We start from the raw sequence: 27,728 nt of genomic DNA, 5'->3' as shown, positions 1-27,728 counted from the left end.
TTGCAGAGAAAGATAAAGACAGAAGGAACATGGGCTCCTGATAGCAAGCACCATGGACTTTGGGCGAGCCTATCTCTAGATTTCGGATTATAGGAGGATAAAATGTATCTCTAACTTGTTTAACCCTTTGAGTGCCAACCAATATCCTAGGAACTATGCTAAAATTGCCAAGGCATTTTTGCCGATTTTACAGCAGTTTAGGAAAAAAATTATGAATCACAAGTAAATGAAGTTACATATTCAAAAACTTAAGGAAACCTTTACTACACTGACATATTTAGCAATGTCATCATCACTAATAAAAGCAGACTTAGAACTGGACGCCATTTCGAAGCTTTGATAGCGCTCCGGGCACTTTTGGCGAAAGACAGGAGGAGCGAGATCGCACTCCCCAGCACTCTAGGGGTTAAGCCATTAGGGGAGGGGAGGGGGGAGGGTTCTGTTACACTGCAGCCAAATGGAATCCTGAGTTGAGAAATAATTCCGAATCTACTGAAGAGTCAAGCTTGTTTAAGCCTCAATACAACATGTATGTACTGCAGCTCAGAAAAGCAGTCACTCTTTTCAAATCAAAAGCTTCTAGGTTCTGACTTGTCTGGCGAGCATACTCTGATATACTGCATGGGATGAAATGATTACAACTCTATCACACACCAAATTCCATAAAGTCCGTAACGCAGACAGGTCCCCAGGTGTTTTACCAAAACCAAGACTAAGTGGGATGAGATTCAATCAACCAAATCAGACCAGAAGCCCAGGAAAATACCCAGGCAATGTTAAAAGCAAACATATAAATGGATGTATTTAGACTAGCAGCAACAATCAGTCTCCCCAGGCCCCCACAGCCTACATTAGCCCCAGTCCTAGAACTCTTACCAAGGACAGACAGATCATGTGAACTGTTTTGCCCTGAGAGTCATTCATAAATGGACAGAAAAAGTGTATAAAGTTCCCTCTGTATAATTTCTAAGAAATGTGAGGTTCGGGTATACAACGTTAGCACTCTGTGCTTGTGGGTTGACAACCCAGGGATGGGGCCACACTGTCATCAGTCAATGTCCTGGGAATGTGAGGGCTGTGTACGCACTGGCCTCCACTCAAGGCCTGGTCAACATATACAAGACTTCTGCTTCTTTATTGGGTGTGGGAAACAGCCATCATGCTTCAGTGAGGACACGCAGAGAAAACCGCGGTTTGAGGGTTGGCTTGGCCCCAGGCTAAGACTGGAAGGGCCCTCCTTCTCCCACAACAGAGGGGGACTCGTGGGTGGGAAGGAGGAACTTCTGATAGACAGAACGCAGGCTGCAACTTGGAAGGTCACGGGGAAGCAAGATCTGGGCTCTCTTATTAGAAAGATAATACTATTTAGAGATTAAATTCTGGGAGGTATTTTTTTTTTTCAAATTCCTTCCAGAAAACACTCCTTTTAGTCTTTACTTAGGCTTCTTGGTGATGAATCTGAGCTGGATGGTTCTTCGTAGTAAAATAACTCTAACTTTTTGAAAATGAAGGGGGATAGGGCAGGCAAATGGTAATCTCTACTTGAATGGCTTAATGTCTCTTTGTGCCCCTTTTACTCCGATTTCAGAATAGCAAACATTTCTAGGCCTTGTTCTCTCCACATGAGATTTCATCCTAATTTAGGATAAAGTTCCCATAACACAGAATACAAAGCCACCTCTAGCATGTTTCTCCCGGGCAGCTCCAGTCCTGGGAGGGTGTATCTTTGTGAGCATGTAAGACACTAATCACTCACCTTACTACAACCAGGCCCAGCGCTGTTCAAAGAACACATTAGGTCCTTTGTGCATCCATATGACGCTGTTAAAAGCTCAGGGCCGAGGTGAGGGTGAGGGCGAGGATAGCTGTTTCTCTTTTGGCAAAAGCAAGCTTCCAAAAGGCTTTTGTCTCCCACTGTATGGAGTTCTTGGCTGTCTTCCATTCACAATGTTTGTCAGCTGGGATAAGACTGGAGACTGAGTGGAGAAACAGAGTAACTCCTGGTCCTGCTACAGGGCGCTGGGCGGTGCTGCGTCCCTGAGAGGGCTGGGGCAGAACCCCTGAAAACGCTACTGTTCATAGAGAGAAAGACAGACACAGCACTGGAGGCAGGACTCTGAGCTGTCAGACACTGACCGTCCTCTGGCACATCCTCCCATTTCTAAAACCAAGAAGCCCTTTTAGCACCTAGGAAAGAAAGCTCTTTACTAGTTCAAATGATCTACTCAAGGATGTACATATGGGTGGTCGCCTGCATAGACAATTTAGGAGAAACTGATTAACCACCCAAAGAAAACCACTGTGCTTCAGACAGTCCCTAAATCAACTGTAGGTGCTAATATCTGCGCAGCAATGCAGATCATTAAACACAGATATTCAAATATACTCGTGAGCCTCAGACTCCTTCATCTACCCAAACTGAAGATACTAACAGTAGTTGGTTGCTTCCCTTACGTGCCCCAAACCAGGGACCAACGCTGCAACCTAGGTATGTGCTCTGACAGGGAATCGAACCCATAACCTTTTCGTTGTACGGAAAGAAGTTCCTCTTCTCACATCTCTCTCTAGCAATTGTGAACAAATAAAACTGCATATATCTTTTGATTGTCTACATTAAGTAAACAGCAGTAAAAAGGTATCTAATTAATACTCTATGAGCCTTGAACTTCTAAAACATCTTTAATATTAACTAATTTTTACTTCTGGCACAGGGGGCTTAACTAAAATCCCACATTGAATGATAATGCCACGTGCATTTAAGGTTACAAGGAACACATAATAGAAGAGATATTTGCACACATTCACTGAAGCTTTAAACAGCAGCTAAGCTGTAGAAGCAATCTCAATGCCCACTGACAGATGAATGGGTAACGAAAATGTCTATACCTCAACAGAATAGTATTCAGCCTTAAGAAAAAAAAGAAGCCCTAACCGGTTTGGCTCAGTGGATAGAGTGTTGGCCTGTGGTCTCAAAGGTCCCAGGTTCGAATCTGGTCAAGGGCATGTACCTTGGCTGCGGGCACATACCCTGTAGGGAGTGTGCAGGAGGCAGCTGATCGATGTTTCTCTCTCATTGATGTTTCTAATTCTCTATCCCTCTCCCTTCCTCTCTGTAAAAAATCAATAAAATATATTTTTTAAAAAAGAAATCCTGTCATATACAACAAGATGGATAAACCTTCAGGACATTGTGCTAAATGAAATAAACCAATCACAAGAAGACAAATACTTACATGATTCCACTTATATGAGGAACCTAAAGTAATCAGGCTCATAGAAACACAAAATAAAATGGTGGTCGCCAGAGGTTGAGGGGAGAGGGATATTAGAAGTTGTTCCATGAGTATAGAGTTTCGGTCATCCAAGATGAATACATTATAGTGACCTGTAGTACAATAATGTGCATATAGCTAACAATACTGTACACTTAAAAATTGAGAGGGTAGCCCTGGCTGGTTTGGCTCAATGGATAGAGCACCGGACTGTGGACTGAAGGGTCCTGGGTTCGATTCCTGTCAAGGGCACATGCCTGGGACTTGATCCCCAGTAGAGGGCGTGCATGAGGCAGCCAATCAATTATCTCTCATCATTGATGTTTCTGTCTCTCTCTCCCTCTTCCTTCCTCTCTGAAATCAATAAAAATATATTTTAAAAAATTAAGAGGGTAAATCTATGCTATGTGTTTTTGTTACAATGAAACAAAAAGTAATACATAACAATAAGATCAATGAAACTTTACTGAGCTTTTACGATGGGTCAGCACCGCTCTCATGTTATCATCATTTTCTCCTCCCCGGCATTTGAGGTGGATCCCATCATCCTCTCCACACACGAAGTAAGGAACCAAGGCACACAAGGTTCCACAATTTGCTCACGATCACGGTTCCCAAGCAGTAAGCTGGGATCCACACCATGGAGGCGTCTGATTTCAGAGCCCAACTACACTGCACGGCCTTCCTTATTTCTGCTCTGCTGACCTCCTGTTGCATTACATCCACTGAAACAAACCTTCCTTCCAAAGCAAATACAAAGCAAACTTAGCGACATGTCCAATTTTCACCAGATACGTGTAGAATCCAGAATTTCACTTTCTTTACTCCAAGAAGAAAAGGTTAAAAAAGTTTGTAAGCAAATCATTGCTTACTTTATTTTTTAAAATATGTTTTTATTTATTTCAGAGGAAGAGAGAGAACATCAATGATGAGATAGAATCATTGATCTGCTGCCTCCTGCACGCCCCCTACTGGGGATTGAGCCTGCAGCCCAGGCATGTGCCGACTGGGAATCAAATGGTGACACTCAACCACTGAGCTGCACTGGCCAGGCCACGTTACTTATTTACAAAGTTAAAGAATGCATGTATGTATTTATGTATATAAAAGTAACCTCAAAAGATCACTGATGGCCCCAGATTGAGAGTTCAATTAGTGAAAAAAAGAGAATTTATAGCCTCATTTTCAACGATCTCTTTAGATAAACCCTTTATCTGCTAGCAGTTTTAGGGAATTATTTATATATCAGGACCCTTGTTCTCCTAATAAAAGGATTGTGTCATACATCTCCTGATTAGTAAAATGAACTAATTAGACAAGGCAATCTCTAGGTTTCCTTACAACTTTATTTTTTTTAAATTTTTTTATTTATTTTTTATTTTATTTTATTTTATTTTATTTTTTTTATTGCTTAAAGTATTACAAAGGGTATTACATATGTGTCCATTTTATCCCCCGGCCCTAGACAGTCCCCTAGCCTCCCCTATCCCCCAATGTCTTATGTCCACTGGTTATGCTTATATGCATGCATACAAGTCCTTTAGTTGATCTCTTACCCCCCTACCTCCTGCTCCGCAACCCTCCCCGGCCTTCCTGCTGCAGTTTGACAATCTGTTTGAGGCAGCTCTGCCTCTGTATCTATTATTGTTCAAAAGTTTATAATGGTCTCTATTATCCATGAATGAGTGAGATCATGTGGTATTTTTCCTTCATTGACTGGCTTATTTCACTTAGCATAATGCTCTCCAGTTCCATCCATGACGTTGCAAATGGTAAGAGTTCCTTCCTTTTTAGAGCAGCATAGTATTCCATCGTGTAGATGTACCACAGTTTTCTGATCCATTCATCTACTGATGGGCACTTAGGCTGTTTCCAGATCTTAGCTATGGTGAATTGTGCTGCTATGAACATAGGGGTGCATATATCCTTTCTGATTGGTGTTTCTGGTTTCTTGGGATATATTCCTAGAAGTGGGATCACAGGGTCAAATGGGAGTTCCATTTTCAGTTTTTTAAGGAAACTCCATACTGTCTTCCATAGTGGCTGCACCAGTCTGCATTCCCACCAGCAGTGCACAAGTGTTCCTTTTTCTCCACATCCTCTCCAGCACTTGTCGTTTGTTGATTTGTTGATGATAGCCAGTCTGACAGGTGTGAGATGGTACCTCATTGTTGTTTTGATTTGCATCTCTCGGATGATTAGTGACTTTGAGCATGTTTTCATATGTCTCTTGGCTTTCTGAATGTCCTCTTTTGAAAGGTGTCTATTTAGGTCCTTTGCCCATTTTTTGATTGGATTGTTTATCTTCCTTTTGTTAAGTTGTATGAGTTCCCTATAAATTTTGGAGATTAGGCCCTTATCAGATATGACATTGGCAAATATGTTTTCCCACACAGTGGGTTTTCTCGTTGTTTTGTTGATGGTTTCTTTTGCTGTGCAGAAGCTTTTTATTTTGATGTAGTCCCATTTGTTCATTTTCTCTTTCGTTTCAAGTGCCCTAGGAGCTGTATCAATGAAGAAATTGCTTCGGCATATGTCTGAGATTTTGTTGCCTTTGGATTCTTCTAGAATTTTTATGGTTTCCTGTCGTACATTTAAGTCCTTTATCCATTTTGAGTTTATTTTTGTGTATGGTGTAAGTTGGTGGTCTAGTTTCAATTTCTTGCATATATCTGTCCAATTTTCCCAGCACCATTTATTGAAGAGACTATCTTGGCTCCATTGTATGTTCTTGCCTCCTTTGTCAAATATTAATTGAGCATATTGGTTCGGGCCGATTTCTGGGTTCTCTATTCTATTCCATTGATCTATATGCCTATTCTTGTGCCAGTACCAGGCAGTTTTGAGAACAGTGGCTTTGTAATACATCTTGATATCTGGTATTGAGATCCCACCTACTTTGGTCTTTTTCAGGATTGCTGCAGCTATTTGGGGTCTTTTTTTATTCCAGATGAATTTTTGGAGAGTTCGTTCTAGATCTCTGAAGTATGCCATTGGTATTTTAATGGGAAGTGCGTTGAATTTATAGATTGCTTTGGGTAGTATGGACATTTTAATGATGTTGATTCTACCAATCCATGAACACGGTATGTTCTTCCATCTGTTTATGTCTTCCTCTATATCTTTTTTCAACGTCCTGTAGTTTTCTGAGTAGAGGTCTTTTACCTCTTTAGTTAAGTTTATTCCTAGGTAGCTTAATTTTTTTGGTGCGATGGTAAACGGGATTGTTTTTATAATCTCTCTTTCTGAAAGTTCACTATTGGTGTATAGAAATGCCTCGGATATCTTGGGGTTAATTTTGTATCCTGCTACATTGCCAAATTCATGTATTAAGTCCGGTAGCTTTTGGATGGAGTCTCTAGGGTTTTGTATGTATAATATCATGTCGTCTGCAAATAAGGACAGTTTTACTTCCTCTTTTCCAATTTGGATGCCTTTTATTTCTTCTTCTTGCCGAATTGCAATGGCTAGCACTTCCAGTACTATGTTGAACAGGAGTGGTGAGAGGGGGCATCCCTGTCTTGTTCCTGTTCTTAGGGGAAATGGTGTTAGTTTTTGTCCATTGAGTATGATGTTGGCTGTGGGCCTGTCATATATGGCTTTTATTATGTTGAGGTATGATCCTTCTACTCCCACCTTGCTGAGAGCTTTTATCAAAAATGGGTGTTGAATTTTGTCAAATGCTTTTTCTGCATCAATTGATATGACCATGTGGTTTTTTTCTTTCAATTTGTTTATGTGATGTATCACGTTTATTGATTTGCGGATATTGTACCATCCTTGCATCCCTGGGATAAATCCTACTTGGTCATGGTGTATGATCTTTCTGATGTACTGCTGGATCCGATTTGCTAAGATTTTGTTGAGGATTTTGGCATCTATGTTCATGAGGGATATTGGCCTGTAATTCTCTTTCATTGTGTTGTCTTTACCTGGTTTTGGTATTAGGGTGATGCTGGCTTCATAGAATGAGCTTGGAAGTGTTCCTTCCTCTTGAATTTTTTGTAGTAGTCTGAGGAGGATAGGTTTTAGTTCTTCCTTGAATGTTTGGTAAAACTCCCCTGTGAAGCCGTCTGGTCCTGGGCTTTTGTTTGCTGGAAGCTTTTTGATGACTGCTTCAATTTCTTCCATAGTTATTGGCCTGTTGAGATTTTTAGATTCTTCCTGATTGAGTTTTGGAATGTTGTATTTTTCTAGGAATTTGTCCATTTCCTCCAGGTTGTCTAGTTTGTTGGAGTAGAGCTGTCCATAGTATTTTTTAACAATCATTTGTATTTCTGTGGGGTCTGTTGTTATTTCGCCTCTATCGTTTCTGATTTTGTTTATTTGGGTCCTCTCTCTTTGCTTCTTGGTGAGTCTGGCTAGAGGTTTGTCAATCTTGTTTATCCTTTCAAAGAACCAGCTCTTGGTTTCATTGATTTTCTGTATTGTTTTTTTGGTCTCTATGTCATTTATTTCTGCTCTAATCTTTATTATCTCCTTCCTTCTGCTCACTCTGGGGTTTTCTTGTTGCTCTCTTTCTAGTTCTTTGAGTTGTAGAGTTAGATGATTTACTACCATTTTTTCTTGTTTTTTGAGATAGGCCTGTAGAGCTATAAACTTCCCTCTCAGGACTGCTTTCATTGTGTCCCATAGGTTTTGGATTGTTGTGTTTTCATTGTCATTAGTTTCCAGGATATTTCGAATTTCTTCTTTGATTTCATTGGTAACCCAATCAATATTTAATAGCATGCTATTCAGCTTCCAGGTGTTTGAGTATTTTGGGTTGTTTTTATTGTAGTTTATTTCTAATATTATGCCATCGTGGTCTGCGAAGACGCTTTTTATGATTTCAATTTTCTTGAATTTGAGGATACTTTGCTTGTGACCCAATATATGGTCTATTTTTGAATATGTCCTATGAGCATTTGAGTAGAATGTATATTCCCTGGCTTTCGGGTGAAGTGTTCTGAAGATGTCTATTAAGTCCATCTGATCTAGTGAGTCATTTAGGATTGCTGTATCTTTGCTGATTATTTGTCTAGAGGACTTATCCAGTGCTGTCAGTGGTGTATTAAAGTCCCCTACTATGATTGTATTGTTGTCGATCTCTCCTTTGATATCTTCCAGGAGTTTTTTTATGAATTTGGGTGCTCCTGCATTGGGTGCGTATATGTTTACCAGGGTTATATCTTCTTGTTGTATTGATCCCTTTAGTATTATGAAGTGGCCTTCCTTATCTCTTGTTATGGCCTTCACTTTGAGGTCTATTTTGTCCGATATAAGTATTGCTACCCCAGCTTTCTTTTCCTTTCCATTTGCCTGAAAGATATTTTTCCATCCTTTCACTTTCAGTCTGTGTGAGTCTCTTCTAATGAGGTGGGTTTCTTGTAGACAGCAGATGTATGGGTCATGTTTTTTTATCCATTCAGCCACTCGATGTCTTTTGTTTGGAGCATTTAGTCCGTTTACGTTTAAAGTTATTATTGAAAGGTACTTGTTTGTAGGCATTTCTGTTTTTGTGTGGCTGTTTTCTTTCTGAGCTTTTTATTTCTTCTTTTTATACCAGTCCCTTTAGCATTCCTTGCATTGCTGGCTTGGTGGTGATAAACTCCCTCAGCCTTTTTTTGTCTCTGAAGCTTCTTATTTCCCCTTCAAGTTTGAATGATAGCCTTGCTGGATAGAGTATTCTTGGATTCAGTCCTTTGCTTTGCATCACTTTGTAAATTTCCGTCCATTCTTTTCTGGCCTGATGTGTTTCTGTTGAGAAATCATTTGACAATCTAATGGGAGATCCCTTGTATGTAACTTTCCGTCTCTCTCTTGCAGCCTGTAAGATTCTCTCTTTGTCCTGAACATTTGCCATGGTAATTATGATGTGTCTTGGTGTGGGTCTTTTTGGGTTCACCTTGTTTGGGACTCTCTGGGCTTGTGTGACTTTTTTCTTCCCCACCTCAGGGAAGTTTTCTGATATTATTTCTTCTAATAGGATTTCTAATCCTTGTTCATCCTTCTGTTGTTCTGGTACCCCTATTATTCGTATGTTGTTTCGTTTCATGTTGTCCCAAAGCTCCCTTAGGCTCTCCTCCTGTCTTTTCATTTTTTTCTCCAATTGCAGTACGTTTTGGGTGTGTTTTGCTTCCTTGTCTTCTAAATCACTAATTCGGTCCTCCGCTTCTCCTAGTCTACTGTTGATACTTTCAATGGAGTTTTTCATTGCAGCTATATCACTCTTCATTTCTTCTTGGGTCTTACTTAAGTTGTTGATTTTTTCATCTGTTTCTTCTAGCTTCTTGGAGAGGTTGTCGATTTTTTCCTCCATCCGGTTTATGCACTCTAGGACCCTTATTCTGAATTCTTTTTCTGTCATGTTGCATGCCTCTGTATTACTTAGCTGCTTTTCTGGAGAGTCCTCCTTCTCTTTCCTTTGGGGGTTTCTTTGTCTACCCATGTTTGATCTCGCTGACATATCTAGACGTTGAGTCGTTCAGTGGCTGCTCCCTTGGTGGCAGTGACTCCTTGGTCTGTGGTTGCTCTTCGGGCGGTTGCGGTAGCAGCTGCTCTTCAGTTGGCAGCAGCTCCTCTGGTGGGTGCTGTTCACAGCTGTGGTGGCTCTTCTGGCTGGTGGGGCAAGGTTTCACGTACAGCTGCTGTTCCTCTGCAAAGGGTGTGGTGCTCAGGAGGTTGCTGTTGCTTGGGTCTGCTGCGTTGTTTTAAAGGCACAAAATACAACACAACAAGGCACCACGTACCAGGCACTATACACAAATATATTCACGATATTAATAACCCCAAATAAAGGTGACCACCTGAATTAAGAGAATTAGGGGATAAGGAAGAAGGAAGAGAAAAAGAGAAAAGAGAAAAAAGAAAAGAAAATTAGGGACCAAAAAAAGGAGTGCAAAAATGAAATTGGGAAAAAGGAGGGGGGAAAATAAAAGCGAGAAAAGAAAAGAAAAGAAAAGAAAAAAAAAGAGCGAAAAGAGAGAATGAAGTGGAAGAGGGGAAGAGACTTTTTTATATGAGGAGAATACTCCTATAGAACAGCCATTAATCCCAACAAATTCCAGCAAGAGCTCCCTGGAGATGAATGCAAACTAGAAACAACCAATAATATAACGATGAAAATAGAATGGAGAACACTAATCCCAAAATAAAATAAAGAGAAAATAAAATGGCACTTTAAAAAAAAATGATAAAATGGTAGCAGTAATAATGCTGGTTAAAAATAAGAAGGTAGTAATTAAAAGGGTAAAATCAGGTGATGGAAAAAAGAAGAGGAAAAAAAAAAAAGAAGAAGAAGAAAAAAAAAAGAAAAAAAAAAAAAAGAAAAAAAATTGGTTTCTTAGTTAAAAGGTGAAAAAAGAAAAAAAAAAAATATTGCAGTAGTGAAGGTCCTTTGGTTCTTCTATTCTTCAGTGTGGCTCGCCTTAGACCTTTCCAGGGGAGTTCTGCTCTTCCCGGCTGCAAACCGTCTCGCCAGCTGAGGAATTTCGCCAATTCGGGGTGGATGTTACTAGTTTCAGCTGCTCACTCCATTTGCTCAGGGACACGACCTGGGACGCGTCTGCCTATACCGCCGCCATCTTTCTTCTCCTTTATTTTATTTTTTTATTTTTTATTTTTTTTAATTAAATCTTTATTGTTCAGATTATTACATTTGTTCCTCTTTTTTTCCCCCCATAACTCCCCTCCTCCCAGTTCCCGCCCCACCCTCCGCCCTCACTCCCCACCCACTGTCCTCATCCATAGGTGCACGATTTTTGTCCAGTCTCTTCCCGCATCTCCCACACCTTTTTTCTCCCCAGGAATAGTCAGTCCATTCCCTTTCTATGTTCCTGATTCTATTATAATCAACAGTTCATTCTGTTCATCAGATAATTTATTCACGTGATTCTTAGATTCACTTGTTGATAGATGCATATTTGTTGTTCATAATTTGTATCTTTACCTTTTTCTTCCTCTTCCTCTTCTTAAAGGATACCTTTCAGCATTTCATATAATCCTGGTTTGGTGGTGATGAACTCCTTTAGCTTTTCCTTATCTGTGAAGCTCTTTATCTGACCTTCAATTCTGAATGATAGCTTTGCTGGATAAAGTAATCTTGGTTGTAGGTTCTTGGTATTCATCACTTTGAATATTTCTTGCCACTCCCTTCTGGCCTGCAAAGTTTCTGTTGAGAAATCAGCTGACAGTCGTATGGGTATTCCCTTGTAGGTAACTGAGTTTCTTTCTCTTGCTGTTTTTAAGATTCTCTCTTTATCTTTTGCTCTTGGCATTTTAATTATGATGTGTCTTGGTGTGGTCCTCTTTGGATTCCTTTTGTTTGGGGTTCTCCGCGCTTCTTGGACCTGTAAGTCCATTTCTTTCACCAGGTGGGGGAAGTTTTCTGTCATTATTTCTTCAAATAGGTTTTCAATATCTTGCTCTCTCTCATCTTCTGGCACCCCTATACTTCTGATGTTGGCACGCTTGAAGCTGTCCCAGAGGCTCCTTACACTATGCTCACATTTTTGGATTCTTTTTTCATTTTGCTTTTCCGGTTGGGTGTTTTTTGCTTCTTCGCATTTCAAATCATTGACTTGATTCTTGCGCTCCTCTGGTCTGCTGTCGGGAGTCTGTGTAATATTCGTTATTTCAGTCCGTGTATGCTTAATTTCTAGTTGGTTCCCCAATATAAGATCGAGGGTCTTATTAGTTCTCTTGTAGATCTCATTAAGTTTATCGGCGGCTTCTAAACAGTTCTTGAGAGACCTTAAAAGTGTGGTTCTGAACTCTATATCTTCCATTGACAATTTTGTCCTGTTTCTTTGTCTCCGCATTTTGTTATGCTTCCTTGGTGCACCCCCTAGTGGTCTTTGTTCGCAGTCTTATAGTTAAATCTTGATTGTTGTAGCTAATTCCAGGGAGGGTTTGACCTCCAGGCCAAGTGGCTATGAGAATCAGCTGTGGCAGCAGTGAGAGAACGTCTGTCCTCTAGGGAGGTGCTAATCTAGCCTTTGCCTGAGGCTATCCGGCAAAAGCCTCTGTGCAGGGCTTGGGCGGGGCGGGTCGCACAGGATCAACAGGGTGGGCCGGAGAGAGCAGTTATGGCGGCTCTCAGTCCTGTCCCCAGGGGCTCTGCCTCTCTGAGTCCCAGCACCCGCTGCAAAGCTCAGAGAGAAAGCTGCACTCGCTCTGACCAAAGCCAGACAGTCCCGCTTCTCCCGTTTGAGTCTGGGTCCCTAAAGACTCGCCCGGATCTGGAGCTCAGATTCTGCGACTCCCTCCCAATTGAAAACGCCAACCGCGCCCTCCGCCGCCAGAGCCGCTCGCGCACTCCGCACCTCAAAATTTGACTTCAGCACTGCGCCTCCTCTGAGTGTCCGTATGCGTTTCTCTTTCCTCCTAGTTGTAGGACTTCCACTCAGCCAGCGTTCCTGTGGTTCTGGGTGATGTCCCTTCCGTTTTTTGGTTTCACTTTTGAAGTAGTTGTTCAAAGCAGCAAACTCCGGCGTTAACCTATGCCGCCATCTTGGTTCCCAATCCCCTTACAACTTTAAATTCAGAGTTTTTAAAGATCAAACTTGTCTCTGTCTTCAAATGCATAATTTGTTTTATTTGACTCAGAATCTCGCATGGTTGACCTATGGTGTATCTTGCTGTCATGTTTATTAAGCTTTTCCCGTGCCTGCATCCATCTCAGATGGATGGGCTTCTTTATGTTTAAAGATGAGGTCTTCCCTCACCTTACAAAGCTACTGCAGTGAGTCCCTCATATGCCCACAGACAAACAGAAATAAACCATAGGTCATAGAGTGAGGGAGGAAACAAGACTTCTCACCAGGCAGCTGTAGTAAAACCACATTTTAAGAATATGCAACAAACAAGATCGATCCCAAGCAGCTGATAGATGAACAATTCTTTTAATATACCCGCAACCATGTAGAGTTCTGCATTTTGCTTCATTAAGCTGATTCTTTTATATTTGTGTATTTGAGTGTATAGCAGCAGAAGCAATAAAACTGGAATGCTAATGTGTAAAACAAGAAGCAAACGAACAGTCACTCTACCAAGGCTACGGCGGGAGAGTGGAAAGGGCTGTGGAAGCCCTCCCGCCTGGGCTGACTATTCTCTCTGGATCAGCTAGCGGTGCAACCTTGCATCAGTTGCTCCAACTCTGTGCGCATCAGTTTCCTCACCAGTGGCATGAAGACACTACATCCCGCACTCAGGAGACTCCCGCTATACGTCCATTTCCCTGCCCTCACCTTCCTCCCACTAAGCTTCCAGGGGGACAGTTTTCTAGGAGCAGCTCAGAAGACAACCTGATGGAAACCAGAGGACTTCTATTGCTGTTAGTAATGAATCAGCATAATGAACTGAGTTCTGCATTACAATAATGCATTAAGATTTAGATTTATATGGTACTGAACAAGCAAGCATAACATGAGTCGTGCAAAGGTGTCATCTGTGGTATTCACATTCATAGGCACCTGCCATATTTCCTGGTAGTCTTCTCAAAAACACCCATCATAGAAATAAAATTGAAATAGTATGACCAGTAAAAATAACAGGACTGAAAGGCCAAACAATGTGTTATCCAGATGATGTGTTATAGAATTGTACACTTGAAACTTATCTAATTTTATTAACCCATGTCACCCCAATACATTTAATAAAAAATTGAAGAAGGCCAAAGTGATCATTAGAAAGATAATTCCTGTTATTAGTAACAATCCACATAAGTGCTCAGAATTTCCAAAGTTTCAGTAGTCCCTGATCCTATTACTGAATAATACAAGCACCAGGGAGGGCATTTCTAAGAGTTGTAAGCCCAGAAACACCCTCTTAAGACACTTCTTGAAGAATCTGTGTTAACCGGAGCACTGTCTAGGTCTGAGTTTACCAATGTTTAACTAAACCTTTTCTTTTGAGACAGTACATAGTTAGTGTACCTGACAATAACTTTTAAAATACAGTTTTATAGGTGTGAATAAGTGCTTGTTGAGTGTATGAACTGAAGCTTAAAATTTATATAATAATACATATGGCTACTATTTATTGAATGCCTTAATAGATTGTCAGGAAGGTGGCATACAGCATGATAGCCGAGAGCTTGGATGCTGGACGCTGACACACCTGGTTTCAAATCCCAGCTCTCCCATTTGTTACTTATGTGACCCTAATAAAGTTACATAAATGATGCTCTGTTTTTTCATTTATAAAAGGGGCTGATAAGAGGGCAGTTGTGCCTGGCCGGCATGGCTCAGTGGCTGAGTGTTGACCTATGAACAAGGAGGTCATGGATTCAATGCCCGGTCAGAGCACATTCCAAGTTGCTGTCGATCCCTAGCATGGGGTGTGCAAGAGGCAGCCGATCGATTCATGATTCTCTCTCATCACTGATGTCTCTCTCTCTCTCTCTCTCTCTCTCTCTCTCTCTCTCTCTCTCTAATCAATAAAAATATATATATTTTAAAAAGTGGGCAGTTGTGAGGACTCAATACAAAAACTAGCATGACTTCTGGTTCAGTGCTCCACACACTGTAATGTCCCGAGGATTATGATCCTCATGATAACTCACAGGTATATTATCATTTCCATGTTAGAGATAAGCAAACGGAGGTTTAAAGATGTTTGAATAACCTGTCCCAGGTCAGGGATAAGATTTAAACTGAGGATTATCTGATTCCAAAGATTGTCCAGCGTGCCTATTTCAAACAACTGGATGGAGTTTTACATGTATTATTTCACATATTTTCAATGTGTTTGTATGAGGTAAGACAAAGAAAAGAGTTTGATTTGACAAAATCTACTAAATCAAATGGTTCTAGGAAAATTCATCATCATTACCATCATCATCATCTAGAAGCTAAGTGTTATATGAGCTCCTGATAAAGGTCAGAAGGAAAAACAAAACAGAACAAAAAACCCAACCCAAACCAAACAAAACCAAAAAAACAAAGCAGCAGTAGGTTATGACATTTAAGTCAACCTGCCCCGGGAATCTAAGCACACAGGCCGCCGTTCTCCCCCTTGCGTACGCACCCCCAGCGCACCCCCCTCACAAGTACTGTTAGAAGCACGCAGAGACTCCCCTGCGCAGCGAGCCTGTCTGCTTGCTCTCTGTGCCATGCTGAGGAGCTAGCGTGTTATTGCTGGCTGCCTGGAAAAGCCGGTGCCTGCTGAATTTCTCTCTTTCCCCTCCCCCACAACACAAACACACAGCAGCTGAAGACTTGGAGACACAGTATTCATTCCACCAGGGGGGCAGAATTTTTCTAGACACATGCAATGAAGTTTTAGGAGCAGAATAACAAGACTTGGCTGGGTTTATATGGGAATCCTTTCCACACCTGCGAGGTTGTGCATGCATGTGCGTACACACACACACACACACACACACACACACGCACCCACACATACCCCATTAGCAAAAAGCTCATTACATATAGCCTTCAAGATGTTACTAGCACACGGAAAGACCCCTTGATGTGAACACTGAGCTGTCTGCCCCCCTGCTAATCTGAAAAATTTTGGGATGGTGGGAAGGGGGACGGTAAAGAACAGAGGGAGTGGAAAGATGAGAAGAATTTAGGATGCACAGTTTTCTTCTGCCTTGAGTTATTTCACTATGTTGAAAAGTAAATCTACCTCAAATGGAAGGGCTTTGGGAACCAGTAAAACATTAAAATCCCCCTCTCCAACTTTGTCATTAAAAGAAATTTCAGCAGTTCTGCCTTGGCCATCAAAATGTCCTTAATTTTTCTGTTTTGGGGCCTTTTTTCGGTCTGGATGAGGCCGAGAAGAGAGTGGGAGGGAAGGAGAGGGGGCTGGGAGCAGAAGTTTAACAAAGGATCACTTTAACAGAAACTACTGAGTAATCGCTCTGTCCCGGGCCAAGAATAACATCAGCTCAATGTCGGCAATTAGAATCAGGTCAGTCGGGCCTCACAGCCTGCGAAGCCCTCCTCACAGACCCCAGCATGGAGGGCTACTCATGCTGATGTCACCAAGTCAACCGTTGCTGAAGAAAGTCCCACGACTCGGCTGAAAGAAAAGTTTTTAACCTGTTCCTCCAGGGGCAGGAAGCCAGTCTGAGAAGGAAGTGAGAAACAGAGGGAAAGGAGAGAGGAGACACACACAGGGACACACCAGCCCGTACCAGTCATTTTCCCATCCCTAGACTGTCAAGATTCTGCACTTTCCCCAACCATCCCGACACTCATTTTCAATGAATTAATATATGTGAAGCACCTGGAATAGTGACTGGACCTCCGTTAGTGCTTATTATTAAAACACAGAGGGAAGAACGTGTCCCAGTACTTATCTCTTATCCACTATGAAACGAATGCTGGGAGCAGTGGTTGCTGAGCACAACGTACCTGGATAAGAAGAATGAGCAAGGAGGTTTTCAAGTTTGGAGTGAGAAGATAGAAACAAAGTTCCGATAAAAACTGATTGCTGAAAATCTTATAAGGGCAACATTAAGATTTAACATATTCAGTCTCCCTTCCAAAGGACAGAAAACAAATAACGAAGGGGAACATTTGTAGTCTCTTTCCCTCTAGTCCAATGTTTCTCAACATGTGATACCCAGAAGAGCAGCTTTAATATCACCTGGAAACTTAGAAACGGAAGTAAGTGAGCCCCATCCCAAATCTACTGAATCATAAATGGGGTTGGGGAAGCAACTGGTAACCGCAATAAGCCCTCCAAGGGGTTCTATGGCTCAAAACCAGGGGTCTACAAACTAGGGCTGCAGGCCAAATCCAGCTTGCTGCCTGTTTTTGTAAATAAAGTTTTATTGGAAAACAGCCACAATCATTCATTTACATGTTATCTATGGCTGTTTTCATTCTCCCATAACAAAGTTGAGTAGTTGCCACAGAGACCCTATCTATAGCCTGAAAGGTCTAAAATACTATATGACCATTTACAGAGTAAGTTTGCTGAACTCTGCTCTGATTTGGGATGTCTTGAAAAAAACAAACAAAACAAAAACAACCCTAACCAAAACTGCTGGTTTTACTCATCAATGTGTAAAAGCTCATAGTTTCCATTTTGTCTTTTATCACGCTCTCTATCAAATGGACTGAATCCCACCTATGTCTTTGTACCTCTGTCCCTGGAAACCTTTGCCAAGGGCTCTGGGTGACTTTCCTCTCCCACGCCCATGTTATAGGACCAGTTTTTAGTAGGGGTAGATTCAGTGAACAAAAATTTCTAGATTTATGAGTGAAATGCTAGACAGATATGGAGATCAAAACCACCTCCACATGAATGTTTGGAGATGCTCATTTCCAAACTCATCCTGAATCAGAGTGGGCCTTCTTGAAATTAATACCTTCAGTAAACTGGCTACCTATCTGCAGAAAAGGATGGAGAACTTCCTCCGCAAGTAATGCAAGAAAGGCTGCAAGAGGCTGCTGCAAGAGGCTGTTGCTGCCGCAGCTGCGAATGCAGTGTCGGTACTTCACTGTCTCCGCGCTGCCACTCAGGTGCGTGTGGCTACCCCTTGGCCCCACGCTCTTGCTGCCTTACCCGTCTGCATAGCCCGCTCTTTCTGTCCTACTGACCCTGCTCCCTCCCCGCCACCCATCAGGTCCTCCGATGATGGATACGGGTGATGGTAGCAGCAGCAGCGACTCAGCACCCGATTGCTGGGACCAGGTGGACATGGAGGCAGTGGGTTCAGCCCCTAGCGGGGACCCAGCCTCTCCAGCAGCGGTGGCCGAGGCCCAGCGTGAGCATCTCAGCCCGGCGGTCAGCCGTCACCTAAACGTCAGTGGTCAGTGCCAAACCCTTCGTGCCTAACGTACACCTACACGCCGCCGCGGAGTTCCTGCTGTCCTTCCTGCGGGCGGCCTAGCCGCAGACCCCCCCTGCGGACACCACCAGCACTGAGGAAACCTGCCCCGGGGCGGGCAAACCTGAAGGTAAAAGGCTGGGGCTGGGGGCGCCTGTGGAACATGCCAAAGAGGAGCAGAGAGTGTTGTGTGAAGGCTCCGATCCAGCCATCACCAAGGAACTTTCTGAACCTGTTACAGGAAATGGAGAGGTGGAGATGGTTCTAGAGGAGTCATGGGAGCACAGTAAAGAAATGAGTGAAGCCGAGCCAGGGGGTTGTTCACTGGGAGATGCAGGGCCCCCAGAAGAAAGTGGCCAGGAAGTGATGGAGAAAGAGGAAATGAGAACATCTAAACCTGTGGTCCTACCCTCAGGTGCTCCTAAAAAAGAACACGCATGCCGAAGCCGGTTTGGCTCAGTGGATAGAGCGTCGGCCTGCGGACTGAAGGGTCCCGGGTTCGATTCCGGTCAAGGGCATGTACCTGGATTGTGGGCACTTCCCCAGTGGGGGATGTGCAGGAGGCAGCTGATCGATGTTTCTCTCTCATCGATGTTTCTAGCTCTCTATCTCTCTCTCTTCCTCTCTGTAAAAAATCAATAAAAATATATTTAAAAAAAAAAAAAAAAAAGAACACGCAAATGTTGTATTCACTGGGCACGTAGATGCTGGCAAGTCAACCATTGGAGGACAGATAATGTTTTTGACAGGAATGGTTGACAAAAGGACACTTGAGAAACATGAAAGAGAAGCTAAAGAAAAAAACAGAGAAACTTGGTATTTGTCCTGGGCCTTAGATACAAATCAAGAAGAACGAGACAAGGGTAAAACAGTAGAGGTGGGTCGTGCCTATTTTGAAACAGAAAAGAAACATTTCACAATTCTAGATGCCCCTGGCCATAAGAGTTTTGTCCCCAAAATGATTGGTGGTGCTTCTCAAGCTGATTTGGCAGTACTGGTTATTTCTGCCAGGAAAGGGGAGTTTGAAACAGGCTTTGAAAAAGGTGGACAGACAAGAGAACATGCTATGTTGGCAAAGACAGCAGGTGTAATGCATTTAGTAGTGCTTATTAATAAGATGGATGATCCCACAGTAAATTGGAGCAGTGAGAGATATGAAAAATGTAAAGAAAAACTGGTGCCCTTTTTGAAAAAAGTCGGCTTCAGTTCAAAAAAAGACATTCATTTTATGCCCTGTTCAGGGCTAACTGGGGCAGATATTAAAGAGCAATCAGATTTCTGCCCCTGGTACACTGAATTACCATTTATTCCGTATTTGGATAACATGCCAAACTTCAACAGATCAATTGATGGACCAATTAGACTGCCAATTGTGGATAAGTACAAGGATATGGGTACTGTGGTCCTGGGCAAGCTGGAATCAGGATCCATTTTTAAAGGCCAGCAGCCTGTGATGATGCCAAACAGGCAAAATGTGGAAGTTCCTGGAACACTTTCTGATGATGCTGAAACTGATTATGTAGCCCCAGGTGAAAATCTTAAAATCAGACTGAAGGGAAATGAAGAAGAGATTCTTCCAGGATTTATACTTTGTGACCCTAATAATCTTTGCCATTCTGGACGTACATTTGACGTTCAGATAGTGATTACTGAGCACAAGTCCATCACCTGTCCGGGTTATAATGCGGTGCTGCACATTCATACTTGCATTGAGGAAGCTGAGGTAACAGCCTTAATCTCCTTGGTAAACAAAAAATCTGGAGAGAAAAGTAAGACACGGCCCCGCTTCGTGAAACAAGGTCGAGTGTGCACTGCCCGTTTAAGGACAGCAGGAACTATCTGCCTTGAGACAATCAAGGATTTTCCTCAGATGGGTCGTTTTACTTTAAGAGATGAGGGCAAGACCATTGCAATTGGAAAAGTTCTGAAACTGGTCCCAGAGAAGGACTGAACAGCTTTCTTGATACCCTTGCACAATACTGTGAGAACTGACTACAAAAGTTCACCACCTTCTCTTATTTACTGGCCATTGACAGACTTTTCTCCATATTTTGCAAAGAAAAATTTCACAGCAAAAATTCATGTTTTGTCAGCTTTCTCATGTTGAGATCTCAGTTATGTTTCACTGATGAACTTACCCACAAGTTTTCTCTTCCAAAACCATTCTGCTTCCGTGGACAGAATCAGTAATAGCTTTGTAACTGATGTGGATGAAATTGTGTATAACAATGAAAAATTAAGATATTTTTAAATTTTTCATTTTCCATTAGGATATTTAGACAACCCTTGTTTACGCAGACAGTCAGTGTGTGTCAGTGTGTGTGTATATGTTAAAAAGACAAGTAATATGTTAATAAAATACTCCATTTGAAAAAGAAAAAGAAAAAAGAAAGGCTGCAAGATCTTCCCAAAACATTTTTTAGGAGATCAGTATGAAAACCACTGTCCATATACATAATTAACATACAGTAACATGATATACACGCTAATATAATATATGATAAATATATTAAATATAATATAATATTAGAGGCCCGGTGCACGAAATTCGTGCACTAGGTGGGGGGGGGGCGCCCTCAGCCTGGCCTGTGCCCTCTGGCAGTCCAGGAGCCCTCAGGGGATGTCTGACTGATGGCTTAGGCCTCAGTCAGGACATCCTTAGCACTGCCACTGCCGCTGCGCTTGCCAGCTGTGAGCCCAGCTTCTGGCTGAACAGCATTCCCCCTGTGGGATCGCACTGACCACCCGGGGACAGCTCCTGCAGTGAGCGTCTGCCCCCTGATGGTCAGTGTGTGTCATAGTGACTGGTCATTCCGCCGTTCAGTCAATTTCCATATTAGCCTTTTATTATGTAGGATAATGTAACAAATATAAAGAATCCTTTAATGTCCTATTCTATTAACCGGTCTATCTTGTGAACGAATGCTAGGTAAATCAGATTTCAAATCTATCCACTGCTCTTAAACCAAATTGTTAGTTATATCAATGACTACCTCTCAAGTAAAATAAATCCAAAGCATAAGAAGTTCATCAGAGAAACCATCTCTATTCTAAAGCTTAATCAAGGACAGAAATACAGGACATATTGAGAATGCAAGCTATGCTTCAATCAACAATTTAGTGGTAATTATAACAGTCAAGTCTAGCACAGTCATAAGGTAAGCTGAAAACAGAGGCTTAAAATCTCGTAGGGTTTGTTCCTTTTGTGAAGTGATTCTTGTCCTCTGAAATACAGTGCCCTAAGTTACAAAATATCCTTAATGCTAGAACATTTAATATCTTATTTGCTATTTTATTAGTTTTAAACTCTTCAAGCTAATCAAATTTAGTCTCTTTAGCTCTCCACAGCCCCAGAACTTTACTCTTCCTCGTTTTTATCTAAATAAAACTATGGGTTAGAAGAACCAGGGAAGAAAGAAAATGATGGTATAAACATATATAAAACTGTGATGAATGATCTTCTGTTCCCTCTCCAGGAGACACGAGATAACTCCCTTCTTGGGAGTTCTGAGTCCTCCCTAAGATAGATATTCTGACAGATTCAAAAAAAACGTATTTTCCATATACTTCATAGTTCAGTGAAACTAAACCAGTATAATCCTCAGTGAAAAAAAAAAAATCCACACAAGAGTAGTAATACTCTGAATTTTCAAAGGAATGTGAGTTGCTGGAAGCAAATCAAAAGAATGAGGACTTATAAATGAAGCAGTTTCTAAAAGTGAACATTAGCAAAACTGTCTCCTTCTTCAAAACTTCAATGCCCTGCAAGCACCTCCTTGTTTTTTTAAATCACCCACCATTTCAAGGTATGGAAGCATTAAAAATTACAAGAGACCAAGTGTCTAGATATGTCAGGCCATGGATTATAAAATTATATTCACATATGAGAAATAAGGCTACGTATGACACCTCCACTATCTAGTATCCGATTCAGCTGGTATTCTCTAGTACTGTGAATGATGTTGGGCTTTAGAAGTTTAAGGAGTTCTTAAAAATTTAAACATTAAAAAATATCAAAGATACATTTATATCTGCAATTGTGAAAATGCAAACTGGCTTAAATGGCTTCTCTATCCCCTTAGACTTTCTAGAAAAGAACATTTCTACCAAAGAGCAGTGTAGTGATCAAAATGAGATGCTATATTACATATTTTCCAGATGAAAAGTGTGAATATTTTTCTAGAAAAATGACCTAATGAACTACTTCACAAATATTTGCACTTAGAATTTCTCAATTATAATGAATTAATTCTATATAATAAAAGCCTAATATGCTAAGTGTCTGGTCGTCTGGTTGGCCGTTCAACAATCAAAGTGTAATAATATTCTAAGGCCGCTCAACTGCTTGCTATGACGTGAACTGACCACCAGGGGGCAGACAGTCGGCTGGTCTACCAGTCGCTATGATGTGCACTGACCACCAGGGGGCAAATGCTCCGACCGGTAGGTTATCTTGCTGCTGGGGTCTGGCCAATTGGGACTGAGCGAGATGGGCTAGACACACCCTGGAGGCCTCCCTAGGTCCCTTCACAGCTGGCCAACCTCCCGCGTCCCTCCCCAGCCCAGATCATGCACCAGTGGGGTCCCTCGGCCTGGCCTGTGCCTCTCACAATCTGGGACCCCTCAGGGGATATAGGAGAGCTGGTTTCAGCCCTATCCTGCAGGCCAGGCAGAGGGACCCCACTGGTGCACGAATTTATGCACTGGGCCTCTAGTAATAATATACAGAGTACACTAAAACAGATAATCAAATGGTGAATGATACTGAAATAAGAAAATATGTTTGAACTGGGACAGTAGTTGAAAAGATAAGTAATGATAGAGAGCATAATGACAATTGTTTTATTCAGAAGAAAAACTTTGGTAAACATTGCCTTAGCCATAGAGTGAATTTTAATTTTGCACAAAGTAATAATGCGCACTACATTTTTATAAAAATGACAAAAAATTAAGCTGATAGAAGACATTTCTCCAGATAACCAAATATCAGGGAAGCTCATAGAATCAATACTCATTCAGCCCAATAGAACATGTAGAACATGGTAACTGAGTCTAATGATAATCCTGAATCATAAAGAAACGTTTACCTTTTCATGGCCTGACTTTTTTGTGAAGTCATCCTTTCTCTGTAATAGGGGCCATACTGATACACAAGTGTAAAATACTCAGATAGCTCCCTCACACATATATTCAAAAGGAGTTTCTGTCATTTTATAGACAGTGAATAGGGAATCAATATTTCACTGGAGCGTAAGCTCCATGACAGCAAGGATTTTGGAGTACATTTTATATTTTTGTTTACACTGTTTTGAGTACAAACTATCAAACCAAAAGACCAACAACTTAAGTTATGACCATTTCGTACAAGAACTTCAAAGTGATTTATTCCTTGAAAATCTTGATAGGTCATGAAGGATTAACATGTACTTATATGGGCCACGTCTATGAAGGCAAAGACAGAGTACACTTAAAAAAAATTAATAAAAATGCTAGCTTCTAGGTACTTGAGAATTAGATCCTTTTGGGAAGTTACTAAACTAAGATCATATAATAGGAAGGGTAACTACTACACTAGAGACTTTTATGGGGAAACATTCAAATGAAAGAAAGAATGTCAAAAGTGGTTCGGCATCACTTTACAGCAAAGCCAAAGCTTTGGCTTCAGAACATTTCTTGCCTGAGAGTAGATTCCCCAGGAACCATCCAAGCCATGGTGGTGTTGGTAGACCTTTGGTAAACTGTATTCCTACATTTTCCCACTGACCTTATTATTATTATTTTTTTTTACCAATAGAAGGAAGATATTAGCACTTGGAAAAGTCTTGAATTACCTGGTGACGGGCTCGACTCTGGTCCAGAAGCTGCCGGGACTGAAGTTTTTGTTGTTCAAGTTGCTGCAGGGCAAAATGGAGCTGGTAACTGCCAGCTGTGGGGTGATACTTGTGCTGGGGGACTACCCCTGTAGCCTTGCTATACGCGTTGTTTTCTACCTCTCCCTCCCAGGCAAAGCCACCTGTTTGGAGGCCCCTAAAGGGAAAAGAAAGCAGATTTCTTAGGGTGGTTGTGTGAACAAACTAAAGGAGAGAAATATCTCAGGTATTTTTCCTTTATAGAACTAAACACAGTTTGAATTACAAATCTATTTGTGTGATAACTGATCTGAATCACCCACTAAAATGTAGCTCCATGAACATAAAGACAGGGTCTACTCTGCTCTCCTTTCTATTCATTGTTTTTAAAAAATATTTTTTCACTGATTTCAGAGAGGAAGGGAGAGAGAGAGCGAGTGAGAGATAGAAACACCAATGATGTAAGAGAATCTTTGATCAGCTGCCTCCTGCACGCCCCACACAGGAGATCAAGCCTGTAACCTGGGCATGTGCCCTGACTGGAAATTGAACCGTGACCTCCTGGTTTATAGGTCAACGCTCAACCACTGAGCCATGCTGGCCAGGCTATTCGTAGCTCTTATAAGGCTTGGCACATGGTCAATATTCAATAAATATCTGTTGAATGTTAATTAATTAAAATAGTAATTTCACCTCCCTGTGACTGCCACAAGGTCCCCTAAGAGGAGCCCAGAGAGTTTCGAATGCAGGATAGTAGGCTAAGGTAGGAATGGAGGCACAATCATCTTCTCTAATATCAACTTTAAAAGTATAGGGGTGAATTATACAGAATTCTTGGTTTTTTAAACCATCCAATTGTGAACTATCTAAATCTTTTAAACAAGTGTTCACATATACTTGGGCTTATATTCTCATCGTAGGATGAAATAACTAGTGTGAGAAGATATATTTGTCATTATTGTAAACTTACCTCACAGCGTCTTCCTCATCCAAGCTGACACGTAGCCTGAAAAGAGGAGGAAGGTAAAGGGCCTGTGGCCTTTTGGATTGTTTAGTACCCATGTTATGCTATTTGTTAAACACTATTTTACTTGTCCAAATTCTAAAATTTAGATTCTGGTGCCTCATCTGTATACATCTGAGTCAAAGTCTTCACAGCTACAGGTTCCTACATATCTCCTCTAATTTCTTCCAGGTAGAAAAATCCCCATTTATACCACATAACACCCATCAGGATGGCCATAATTTAAAACAAAACAAGACAAAACAAGACAAATGGAAAATAAAAAGTGTTGGCAAACATGTGGAGAAAGTGGAACCCTCGTGCACAGCTGGTGGGAATGTGAAACGGTATGACTGCTGTGGAAGCACTCTGGTGGTTCCTCAAGAAGCTTAAAACAAAAATTCCGTATGACCCAGCAAGTCCATTCCCAGGCATATATCCAACAGAATTGAAAGTAGGCTCTCAGATACTTGAACGTAGCAGCATTATTCACAAGAGCCAAAAGGTGAAAGCAACCCAACTGCCCATCAGCAGAGGAATGGACACAAAATGTGAGCTATACATACAATGGAATATTATTCAGCCTTAAAAGGGAAGGAATTTCTGACACATGCCACAACAGGGATGGACTCTGAAGACACGCTGAGGGAAATACATCAGTTATGTAAGGGATTTCACTTATATGAGGCACTTAAAATAGTAAAATTGAGAGATAGAAAGTATAATGGTGGTTGTCTGGGGCTGGAGAGACAGGGAAATGAGGAGTTATTGTTTAATGGATCCTGGGTTTTAGTTTGGGGTGATGAGAAAGTTCTGGAGATAGATGGTAGTCACAGTTACACAACACTGGGAATGTACTGTATGCCACTGAACTGTACACTTAAAAATGGTAAATTTTAGGAGATCCAAGATGGCAATGGAATAGGTGGATGTCACACTCATCTCCTCCCAGAAGCAAACTGGAATTACAGCTAAAACATAAAGCAAACAGCCTGAAAAACCAACTGAAGACTAGCTGAAGAGAAGTCTTACAACCAAGGATTTACAGAAGAAGCCACATCAAGTCTGGTAGGAAGGGCGGACACATGAAAAGGGCTGGCCCTGCTCCCATGGGTGGCAAATGAGATTTCAAAGGGATATCTCAGCTGAAAGGTTATCCCTGAGAAGCATGGGAACCAGCCCAGAGCACTGGAGCCGGGAAGAGGCCCCCACATAACACCTGCTGTGAGAATCAGCAGGGATTCTGTCTGCCAGGGAGAGATGGCAGTCTGCTAGAGACACAGGCACTCTCTTAGAGGTTCAGCACAAAATCTCATTTCGCATGCGCCCAGGCCCTGCAGAGGCAGGCAGAAACTGTATTGCTTTGTAGCTCCAAACAGGTTGCCAAGAACCAGTCACAAGCAGCATCTGATGTTGGCCTGCACCAGAGTCCCTTCCAAGAGGCCTCAGAACAAATACACCCAGTGGCCAGCTTCAGACAACATCTCTGACGATAATGATATGAAACTAGAAATCAATCATAAGAAAAAAAAATCGATAAACACATGGAGGCTAAATAACATGTTAATAAACAATGAATAGGTTAACAATGAGATCAAGGAAGAAATCAAAAGATAGCTTGAAAAAACTGGAAATGAGAACATGACAACCCCAAGTCAATGGGGCACAGCGAAAACAGTCTTAGGAGGGAAATTCAGAGCATTACAGGCCTATCTCAAGAAACAAGAAAAATCTCAAACAATCTAACTTTACACTCAAAGGAACTTAAAAGAACAACAAAAAAAGTCTGAAATGAGTAGAAGAAAGAAAATAATAAAGATTAGCATGGATGGACCTGGAGAGTATTATGCTTAGAGAAATAAGCCAGTTGGAGAAAGTCAAGTACCAGATGACTTCACTTAATATGTGGAATCTAATGAACAAAATAAACTAACAAACAAAATAGAAACAGACTCACAGATACAGAGGACAGACTGACAGACTGAGTGGGGAGGGGGGTGGAGGGGCCGGTGAAAAAGGTGAAGGGATTCAGTGAACAAACAGAAAAACTCATAACACAGACACTGCCAGAAGGAAAGGGGGTGGGGGAATAGGAAAGGGTAAAGGGGGGATAAATGGTCTTGGAGGGAAACCTGACTTGGCGTGGTGAACACACAATACAATACACAGATGATGTGTTATAGAATGCACACCTGAAACCTATATACTTTTATTAATCAATGTCACCCCAATAAATTCAATAAATTTTTTAAAGAGTGGTAAATTTTATGTTATGCATATTTTACTACAATTTTTTTTAAAGGTCCCCATATATTTTAGAACAGTCTCATTTAGCAGTCCTTCCATCTCCTTAATACTTTTAGTTATTCTCTGAAACTTCTTTAACTATCCTGATTTTTTTTCCTTTTTAAGGTACAGTGACCAGAATATTGTACCTAGAAGAAACATTAAAAATCTCATATTGAACAACCTTACCCCAAACCCTGCTTACAGAAATGAAATAGTACCTAGTTTAAAGGTTCAACACACAAAATCTCCTTCTTCATGCAGAGTGATTTAAATCATCACGTGATTCTTTCCTTTATAAATGTCCTTGCATTAATGATCATTTCAATGGCAGAGATGCAGCAACACTGAGGTGAGGTGCAGACCTCTCTGGTCCTAACCTATAGGCTGCCTAGTTAGGTAGAGCCTGGGTCCTAATGGCCCCGACAGAGACCTGTGGTGAGGAGTAAAGTGGATGCCAGCTGAGCCAGAAGTCCATGCCCCCTTCCTGACCTCCCTCACTCGTATCTTGGTCATTTCAGGTCTCTGCTTGGATTTCCCTGCTTTCA

The 27,728-nt window shown here is 41.5% G+C and overlaps 2 protein-coding genes across 13 annotated transcripts in view; one reads left to right on the top strand and one right to left on the bottom strand.

The window, feature by feature from the left end:
* Nucleotides 1-27,728, bottom strand: part of TTLL5 (tubulin tyrosine ligase like 5) — a 268,899-nt gene that overhangs the window by 65,655 nt on the left and 175,516 nt on the right. For 10 of the 12 annotated variants that reach the window (XM_036313636.1, XM_036313619.1, XM_036313673.1 and 7 more), the window contains 2 exons: nt 24,862-24,897; nt 23,874-24,069 (listed from right to left, as the gene is read on the bottom strand). In XM_036313636.1, the coding sequence (XP_036169529.1) occupies nt 23,874-24,069; nt 24,862-24,897 (232 nt within the window). The remainder of the gene's footprint in view (nt 1-23,873; nt 24,070-24,861; nt 24,898-27,728) is intronic. The other 2 variants (XM_036313719.1, XM_036313655.1) reach the window with 1 other exon arrangement.
* LOC118658328 (eukaryotic peptide chain release factor GTP-binding subunit ERF3A-like) lies at nt 17,847-19,993 on the top strand. Its single transcript, XM_036313732.1, is given in 3 exon segments — nt 17,847-18,023; nt 18,025-18,481; nt 18,714-19,993. Coding segments are annotated over 3 exon segments (1,914 nt in total).

Source organism: Myotis myotis, unplaced genomic scaffold (genome assembly GCF_014108235.1).
Source record: "Myotis myotis isolate mMyoMyo1 unplaced genomic scaffold, mMyoMyo1.p scaffold_m19_p_1, whole genome shotgun sequence".
Taxonomy (NCBI): domain Eukaryota; kingdom Metazoa; phylum Chordata; class Mammalia; order Chiroptera; family Vespertilionidae; genus Myotis; species Myotis myotis.
The sequence above is the reverse complement of the archived record's forward strand: the minus strand, read 5'-3'. Positions and strand labels throughout refer to the sequence as shown.